The following is a 9625-nucleotide window of genomic DNA, read 5'->3' on the forward strand; positions in this document are numbered from 1 at the left end:
AAGGTATACATATGTTCTTGGAGGGCATAAAAGGCGTCACAAACTTGTCCCACCAAATTTCAGTACAGGCCAAACTAACTGTCACCACAGCCGGCTTGCTTCTTTGCTAACTGCTTCACAACCGCAGGCGCGCCTAGCATGCCTCAAAAGTATTCCAAAACGTTAAGAAAGAAATACAATTATTTTGGGGGTCAGAGAAAGCGTCACGAACTTGTCCCAGGAATATTCAGTACACGCAAAACCGTCACCACAGTCAAGCTGCATTTTGCTAACCGCGTCACATAGCCCGGTGCGGCAAGCGTGCCCAAAAACTACCGAACTATGTTACAATAATGTTTGTGCTCATATAAAACGCCGCAGATTTCAAAGTACGAGTAATTAGAGATTTAGAACAGCGTTTGTCCCCTTACGTACGTTAAATGTATAAGCAGCGTTGCGGGCCATTACAGTGCGTGTCCTTTGAAGTCTTAGTTTACCTTACGGAAACGCAAACGTTATAAAACAGGACGCCGTCTGATGCCTCGTGCCAAACTTATCAAGCCGAGATGGTCCATTAGCAACCATTCTGCTGTTGCTATGTGGACGCGTCTCGTTAGCGTACGGGCGCCAGAATCGCCGAAAGATCTCAGAAAATGGACGTGCTATGCGCTCATAACTAACCTTTCCCCTTTTTTCCTGGGGCCTCTCGCTTGAGAGGTCACGCTGTTAATTGCTCTAGTTTCGCGCGCTTTTTCCTAGCCGCTTTAAACGCCCTTCGCCCCGTCGCTTCCGCTGAGTGCAGCCCTTGTCAGGGCTCTCGGGCGAGCAGCCATGGGTTTTTGAGCCGCCACACCTGTCGAACCTCGCCCTCATGGGTGATAGCCAGGATACTGCGGCGCTGTACCGCACCGGTACTCCACAAGGCCGCTCCCGTGCCCTAGACCTGCTTCTCAGGGAAGCAGGACGAAACCTACACAACCCATCGAGGCGTCTTTCGCCTACAACGAGGCTCACCAGCCGCAGGACACGCAGAGCCGGCCGACTCTCGCCAACTGACGACGACACCCGCCCGCCCTTGTCCACACCTCAGGCCGGCCCCAGTTCGCCCGCCCCTGACCCATCTGCAGCTATGGACACTCCAGTGCTGCACTTTTACTTTGTTTCACCTGTGAAGCTGAACGCACCACCTGCCAGCTGCCAAACGCCGCCGACCGTTGACAAGGATATCGCGCATGCGGTATCAGGCAGCGACACCACCTCCGAAGCCACCTCTCCGTCCCTGTCTGCAACGGACAACAGCTGTGCTAGCTCGCTTGCCGACAGCCTAGCCAAATCGGATCGTGCCTCTACGCCATCCTCGAACACTTGTAGTGAAGCTTCGTCTGCCACTACAACAAACACCTCCTTCAGCGAGACATCTACGGGCGCTGATTGCGCCTCAGCCCCCGCGGCCTCCCCCCGATCTCCTGTTGACAGGGGGTCGACTGACCCCGCAACGGACGTCACCCTGCCGAACGCGCCCCTATACAAGCGATCGTGCACGAGCCGGATTCCGCCGACCTCCCCCGTTGCCATGACAACGCTCGGAGTCTGCCCGCCCCAGCGTCTGACACGCGGGAAGCAGCCGAAGCGCCAACCAGCACGCCCTCACCACGAGCGCCTGTTGCCGCCGTCTCCACAGACAGCCACCCTGAGCGAGCCGCTGCCGCGGTACCGGATTCCGCCGGTTCCACTGAGAGCCTTGGCAACGGACATAACCCGCCTCCCTCCACCCCTCCTTGCGAGGAGGACAACATCGTGCGAGCAACGCTCGGTGAACCCTCTCCCCGCACCCCCGCACCCCGCCCGGCTCGCCGACGGCCTGCAAAGAAGGGGAACGGAAGGAAAAACAGACAACCAGCCTCTCGCGAGACTGACCAAAGCAAACTGGTGGGCTCCAACACATTTCTGTTGTGAAGTTACAAAGAATGTACGCAGACATAAGCAAGCAAAACAATAAAATGACATAAAAGAAAAATACCAAGCTAGCTCGAAAAACAGTTTAAATTGGCTGAAGCAATGAGAAGTAGATGTATTACAAACTAATACATTTAGGCACGCTTGTGGAAGTATGGTTGACAAGAATTGTTTTAAAATGCACCTGATAGAGTAGTGTTTGATCCGCACCGATGGCACCGGCTGTTGGAACCTCAGTGCTGACACCCGTTGTTGCAACCGGACCGTTGGCGCCCGTTGTTGCAAATGGGTCGCAAGCCCCAAGGGTAGCGTTGGCCTGGCGGCCTGGGGCACACTGGAAGCATCCGAAGGTCCCAGCAAAGCATGAGGCGACTGCTAACAGAACAACTTGTTTATTCTAGCATCGCAAAAAGCGGGCGGTCAGGTCGACCGAAGTAGAGAGACGGGAAAGCACGTTACTCAACAGAAGAAATCGGAGCCTCTCTCTTGGCGTCCGGGGGCAACTGCTCTTATACTCTCGGAGTTGAGAGCAAGAGGGAAGGTCACGGGACTACGTCACGTGACAGCAAGGCACGGACGGACTGAGACATGTAGAGACGTGTAGTGACGCATCAGACGGGCCGGCGCCGGTCAGACCTCCTCGCTTCACACTTGGGGAGCTCCTCTCCCCGGCTGCCGCGCTTTGACAAGCGTGGGCACACACACACACACGCACACACAAAGACACGTGGCACTGAACATGCCGGGACGCGCTCGGCGGGGATGCGTCGCGGCCGCTCCGAACGGGCCAAAATGTCCGCCGCTTTAAACGAAGCCCCCGCGTCTGTTGCTGCATCCGCGCGTCGTAGGCGAAACGTAACAGTAGTCACGTTGACTGCGACACCGTTTTACTATAGCACTGCTGAAGTTAGAAGCAATATTTGAGAAAAAAAATGGCTGTGGCTTAGGTAAGGTTAAGCCCAGGATGCGAAGCATACTAGCCTTTATTTTAGTTGTTGAACCACTGTTTAGCCTGGTGAACTGCTGTTGCTTGGCTATATTTGGTTCGGCTAGACGAAGAAACAACTCATGCATTACTGCTTCGCCTTCAAGAGTGGAACGCGACAGCGTTCCCGTCGACCCGCCAAGGGGTGTAAGACAATGGGCTACAGGGCAGCGACTACGCGCCCCGCATTGGACGCGGTGAGCGTCGAGCAAAGCAGCGTTCCGCGCGGCAACGAAATGTGCGCCTGAGCAAGAGACGCACGCCTTAGAAACAGCTCGTTTCTAAGGCAACACCGCATTCACTAGAGGCGCTTTTGTACCGCTTTGAAGCATCGTACTCGTGGCTCAGTGGTAGCGTCTCCGTCCCACACTCCGGAGACCCTGGTTCGATTCCCCCCCAGCCCGTCTTGCAAGAGTTGAGCCAAAGCCACTTCTCCTCTGTCGTGACGTCACGGTGTCACGTGGTTTCAAGGCGACACCGCCGCGTCTGAGGAGCTGGGTTGAGCTCTCGTAATATGCTTCGCATAAAAAAAATATTAATTTCTTCACTGGATGCACAAGTGTACTTGCATATGAGCACGTATAAAAGGCCCATATGAAACGTGCCGAAATGTCGCTGAGAGTATGCTGTCGTACGCGCAAGAGTTGTTCGCTACTTTCGTTGAAGAAAAGCTGAAAGCATGCGTACAGTCATACTTCTAGTCACCGTACGACCCCAATATATCGCTCACCCTCCTCGAGTCCGCGCACTTTCAGGTCTACAAAGTGCTTCAAGCCGCCACCCGCAACCCTACGAATCGGGCTACATTTAAAAACTAGTACTGGAAATTGCATGCAATATTTATTTGTACATGCTGTTGGCAACATGACATCTACATCGCTCGAACGTGTTATTGGCTCAAATATCATTAGCGCCCCAAATGAGTAACATTTTTTTGGTTGTGGCAAACGTGCAGGAAATCGCACGATCAATTATGGCGGTCGGCTGCTTTTCACGTCCTGCACCCGAGAGCAGTGGGAGGGCGGCCTTCCCGACGGCGCGTGCAAGTACCGACGGGCACTGATCCCAGAGGCACGGGCCGTGGGCCGTCGCCGCAGACTCCGTGACAAGCAGCGCCTTCACGACTTCTCCTTTGCTGTCAATAAAGATGTTTCTATCATCATCCCTCCCCATGTTCCTGTGGCATGTTCGGTTCATGAATTTTTATTGTTTACTGAGCGATAATGGGGAACATGTTTCTCTCCCCCGTTGGTTCATGAAGTTATTTAGTACCTGAGATGTAGCCGTAGCGCTGCTCTGGGGGTGGAAACCCCAGCACGCGGTAACTCATGAGGTTGTGGTAAGCAGCAAGAAAATATAAACTGTAATAACAGCCATAGCCATAACGACATGAAAACAGCAACTTACGTGAGAAAACGTGCAGTCCGCTTCATGCCACACGCGTTCTTTGCGTCACACCAGATGTATTCACTCGAACGAAGGTAAAGAGAAACTGACGGAATGACGACAAGTGCACGTATTGCTGCGTACCCGCATGGTACGGCAGGAACGCGTGAAATGTAACCGACGTAAGGTACTGCAGTTGTGCATGGTGCACCATGTACTCGATGTACTCCACTATGGCGCCATTGCTACACAAGACGTTGTTTAGTGTTGTTACTTTCAGCCGATTTGCCGTATGATATATTCAATGGAAATGATTGTTTAAAAAGGGTTTTCAGTCGCTTTAATGATAACTTAAATAGTAAATTACATGTGCTGAGGTGCAAGTGTAGAAAACAAAAGGGCACCAAAGTAAGCGCGTCGATTACGTACATTGGCACGGAGCAATAGCAGACGACACCAAAGGGTGTGCTTGTTTGACATGTCCTTGTGCATAGCATGGGCCAAAGTAACGGCCACGAGACGCAGTGTGGATTTATCTAAATGTTTTAGTTAGCTAACGCTCATTTGGCGTCAATTTTCTGCGTGCGCATAACTTAAGAATGTAATTTCAACGCACAAGAAATACGAAGCTGCGCCTAGCATACTCTCAACAATCCCCGGAGCAGACGGCTTTAGCGCGGGCTATCTGGACGCGAAAAAGAGTGGTCAGTTGTTGTTAGTGCTGCTGTACGTGAGAAAGTGGTCACTTCGTTGTGTGAAGTTGAGTTCGGCAGCTTCTCGCACGCTACAGCAAGCCATGGCACGGAAGCGTAGCCAGAAGTTCGGTAAGAAGAGAAAGCGCATTCTTCTAAATATGCGCAAGTTTCGCTCCTTCGCTACGTCCTCGACGTCTGGTGCTGGGCAAATGGCAAGTTCACCAACGGAAAGCGTTGCTTCAGAAGTGCTATTTGGTGAGGATGATGACACTTCTCAGCAACTAGCACAGTCAGCACCTTTGCAAGTCTCCGCATCGTTGGCGAATGAAGACACACAAGACAAGGTCGGCGAAATACTGGAAGGGAGGCGGCTGGTCGACATCAACCATTTCATTGCCTCTTACCAGGCACTGTCGAGGCACGAGCCTTTCGATTGCTCCTTTGCGGACATGCAGTTTATGAAGGAGCGCCGGCAAGGGCTGATCAGCGCGTTCACCTTCAAATGCAGAATGAGCAACAGGGAAGACGTCATCACCACAGAGCCGCCCCCAAAGGAAAATCCGGCTATGATGGACGCAAACACGGCAGCGACGTCGGGAGCTGTGGCCATTGGCGTCGGTTACACGAACCTCTCCGAACTTCTGGGCACGCTAAATGTTCCAACGATGTCATCAGCAACTTTCTCCAAGTGCCAGGATAAAGTCGACGACACCATCGAGATAGCTGCATGGGACATGATGAAAGCGGCTGGCGTCGAGGAAGCACGCCTAGCCCGCGAGTGTGGAGACGTGGACGAGGACGGGGTACCGACGATCACAGTTGTTGCTGACGGCGCCTGGTCCAAGAGGTCATACAAGAACCACTACGATGCCTCATCCGGAGTAGTGAGTTTGCATTGCACTTATCAGATACCTCAATAAATAATGCCGAATACAGGCCCCTGTGTTCATAGCTACGCATTTTAAACGCAAATTGTATGTATGTCAGAGCCCAGAGCACAGTAGCATAATTTTTTAAAGATTTGCACAACAACTGATCGTGGAGGGTATGCAGCGGTGCGTATATGTTTTGTAGTGGTGCCCGGAGTGGTGTAAGCGTGTATCAGGGGCAGGAGAGCGGTTGGGGCCCCGACTGCTCCCGAACAAGTCGTCATGCCGAGACTTCTTGTATGACATTTTTCTAGCGAACTTGTTCGGTAATACTGCAGTATGACTGTGGGTTGTAGGTTTCACTGAAAGTATGCATTCAGCAGCATTGGTAGCCATTGCCGTAAATTTATTTTTATTTTATTTATTTCCCGTTTACACCGGCTTGAACTGTATTAAGTACTTGCGATCGGAAAACATAGTGATGCTTCGTCCCAAAAGAGTAGGCAGGCGTTGTGGCCCTCTCGGTGTCAGGTGTCAACTTGCGCCACTCTTGTTTCCTTTGTGTGTTTGTAAGTTTCCATGGCTGATAATAATTATAATAATAATGCTACACGAACTTGCAGTCATGTTGAACATTTGGGCTTCGTAAAAAAACATGAATGTAGGTGTGCAGATGCGCAAAGCATACAAGAAATAATTAATGGAACCTCTGTACGAGCGAACTTTCCATATGTTGTGCAAATTTAGTCGGTGGCCTGAACCCAGCTTGAACCATCACAACGAGTAACTGTAATTTATTTGCTAAGAAAGAGAGTAAGATATTCTGAACAAGCTTGTGGTGAAAGATGAGCTAGAAGGTTCTGCGTTAAGTGAGATATAAGAACATCGAGCGGGAGCATGGTAGAAAATTAAGCAGGTGCACAGAAGGTCGGCGGGCTAATAAACGACGGTTCCAAGAAGCGTGTAAACCGTCTTTTCTTTTTTCTTTTTTCTGTTCGCACTCTCCTTGAAGGCTTCAGCGGTGCAGCAACTAATTGCGCACTTGTTTCCTATTCCAAGTCTTTTGTAGAATCAAAGTTATTGTAATGCGCATAACTCAGACAATGTTAACATATTTTCGATTAAGTGTTACTGACTGCAATATAATCGCAATGCACAATATTGAACGTGCAATTGATGCGACCTTTTCGGTGACGCATTCAAAAATTTGTTCGATTGCAAGCGCAAGGAACTGTGGTAGTCGCAAAAGTTCCTCTATGACGAGAAGAGGGAAATTTAGGTCATGCCAATCGTGCCGACCTTCGAACGATGACAGTAAAGTGCGTCGCAAGAGTGAACAGTACTTGAACGTCAGTATACTTGGTGACGTATGCAAATTAGGAGTAATTCCATCTTCCCCAATAGTGACTACAAAAAAAAAAGCTGCGTCATTGCGCTGCATAAAAGCAATGTTGCGTAGTGGTGCTGTTTGACAAATCTTGTTGTATGAAAGAGAAAAAAAGCATGAGAATCCCCTGCATCAATTTGTTAGGCAAAGAATTGAAAAAGATAAGAAGTGCAGTACTGGAAGCACATGCACCGATTCATTTCACCACGGATCTGAGTGCACAGACATTGGGAAGTTTTATGGGAGATCTGTCCTATTACACGCAAGGCTTTACCTTTTAGTTATAGTATTCCCTGTGCACGTGCAACGTTGGACATAAGAAGGTATGGAATTCATTAAAGGGATAAAAATTGTCTGTTCCGCGAACAAGGAAGACGTGCGCAGAAGTACTTTGCACTGCGGAAGAAAATGCGGTTAGCCGGTACACGCAGGCGTAATAGCGTCGTAAGAGTAGCTTGTACATGAATATGTCGCTTTTGCCAGTGATGTGACGTCCATGTATGAAAAATGTATATACACGCCCTCTAACATCAGTCTTCGTACATTATTCCTGTTGTTTCCCATTATGTAGGACAGCTAACTTCTCCCACTTGGTGTTTATTTTGCTCCTCGCAACGTTTGACTTAGGTCGTAAAATAAGACAGCAATAACATCGCAAAAGCACTCTTTTTAGGTCACTTACGATTTTCACGTGCCTTTTACACGAAGGGGATTCCTATAAGCAGGAAATTTTATCCTCTCAATGCACTGCACTTTGTCAGTGTGCACATTCCTATTTGCACCGGGACCGTTTATCATTAGTATCCCTAAACTCAGGAGCCACAGCTAATTTCACTTTTTATGCGGTTAAAATTACTTAAACGTCGGGGTTTTCACGTGACAAGACCTCGATCTCACTATGACGCACAAACAATGAAGCATAGTTTCGACCGACTCCTGCTCTTTAATGTACAGCCAACCCACAATGCACGGGCCTTTCGTACATTTCATTCGCGGCGAAATACGGCCGCCTCTAAGCCACCACGGCAGGTACCATTTGTCAATTGACATGTCTCCCTTCTAAGCGCGGCTACAACTCATCGAATTGTTCTACTATGGTGTCACTGTTACAGTACGGAAAGAGTTCACTCTAGACAGATATACAGGATGAGGGGAAGAATTTAGTGAAACCTGGAATATGCACGACCAGACACGTACCCAGGATTTTTTTTTCGGGGGGTGGGGGGCAACCCGGTGTAACCTTTCTATGTAAATGAGGGGGGGGGAATGTACCTTTAGTAGTAGAAATCCTAATAAGGCCCACCATTCGCCATAAAGACGCGTAAACCCGCAAAGCACAATTGAAATAAGGTGTATCTGACAGGAACGCCTATGAGATAGACTTCTCCTTTACTTGGCAAACAAGGAACCACATCAAATGCACTCGAGCATGAAAGAAGTAACGGAAGAACACTGACAACAGCAAGTAAACAAGAGAAAGCGTAAAGGAAAGATTTCTAGTAGCGTTTTTTTAATCAACTCTGGAAGAATTGTAGAGAAATGTATATATTTGCGGAACAACCACAGTTCTTTTGGATCCCTCATTTACTGCTTTACCAATTAAAGTGCCAAAGCCGACTGGTGTTGTTACTTGGGAAGTTGGGTAACGAAGCGCGGTCACGAGTCCCGTAAAACCGCGTAGAGCGCAGGACTCTGAGGTTCTAGACGTACTGCGGCCGCCAGCGAAGGTTATAAAAACACCCAATCTAGCAAAGCAGTGAAGTGGCTACATCAGATGGCTCGACTAATAACTATAGAAGCATCATTCAAAACAGATGGCATTATTCTCCAGTTTCGGCAACGTTTTCTCAGCTTCCTTTTCCAATAAAAAGATGTTCATCCATAAATATTTTCACACATACAGGTAAATTTGTTCATTTTCGCTTTTTTTCCTGTTTGGTTGTTGCCTTGGCTCTCGCGCTTAGTAGATCGCTTAATTTCTCAACTCCTTGCGGCTCTTGTTTCCAGTTGGCGATTTCGTAGGAACAGTGCTGCACAATTAGGGAAACACCAGACGAGGTAACGGGTGACAGTCATATTGCTTATGAGTTTAACGGTCATTGCAGGCTGTGATATTGGACGCTGGTTCGCGTTACGTTATTCTCCAACGTAACAAACCAAAGCGCGGTTACGTGGTTCTGAGGATCTGCCAGTGTCGAGGCGAGCCGTCACTCGAGGAAATGTTGCAGGAAAAGAAAAAGTTCAACGCAAGCGACGTTTTTTCCGGCCATAAGTCGTTGCACGAGCACACAGACCGGCTGAGAACGAACCAAATCGCTTTGTTGGTCCCTGGATCAGTCTAAACAAAGAAGGTTGAACTGACGAAGCA

At 49.3% G+C, this 9625-nt stretch overlaps 1 protein-coding gene across 6 annotated transcripts in view; it reads left to right on the forward strand.

Annotated features, from left to right (window-relative positions):
* The window catches only part of LOC135914147 (uncharacterized), a 95000-nt gene extending 90914 nt beyond the window's left edge, over nt 1-4086 (forward strand). For 5 of the 6 annotated variants that reach the window (XR_010568218.1, XM_070528876.1, XM_070528873.1 and 2 more), the window contains one exon: nt 3876-4086. Coding sequence is in view for 5 of the 6 variants with exons in the window: in XM_070528876.1 (XP_070384977.1) it covers nt 3876-4026 (151 nt within the window). In the remaining variant the exon portion in view is untranslated. Of the gene's footprint in view, nt 1-805; nt 1909-3875 lie in introns of those variants that run through there. The other variant, XM_070528874.1, reaches the window with a different exon arrangement.
* Nucleotides 4087-9625: the final 5539 nt, after the last annotated feature.

This window comes from Dermacentor albipictus, unplaced genomic scaffold (genome assembly GCF_038994185.2).
Source record: "Dermacentor albipictus isolate Rhodes 1998 colony unplaced genomic scaffold, USDA_Dalb.pri_finalv2 scaffold_15, whole genome shotgun sequence".
Lineage (NCBI taxonomy): Eukaryota > Metazoa > Arthropoda > Arachnida > Ixodida > Ixodidae > Dermacentor > Dermacentor albipictus.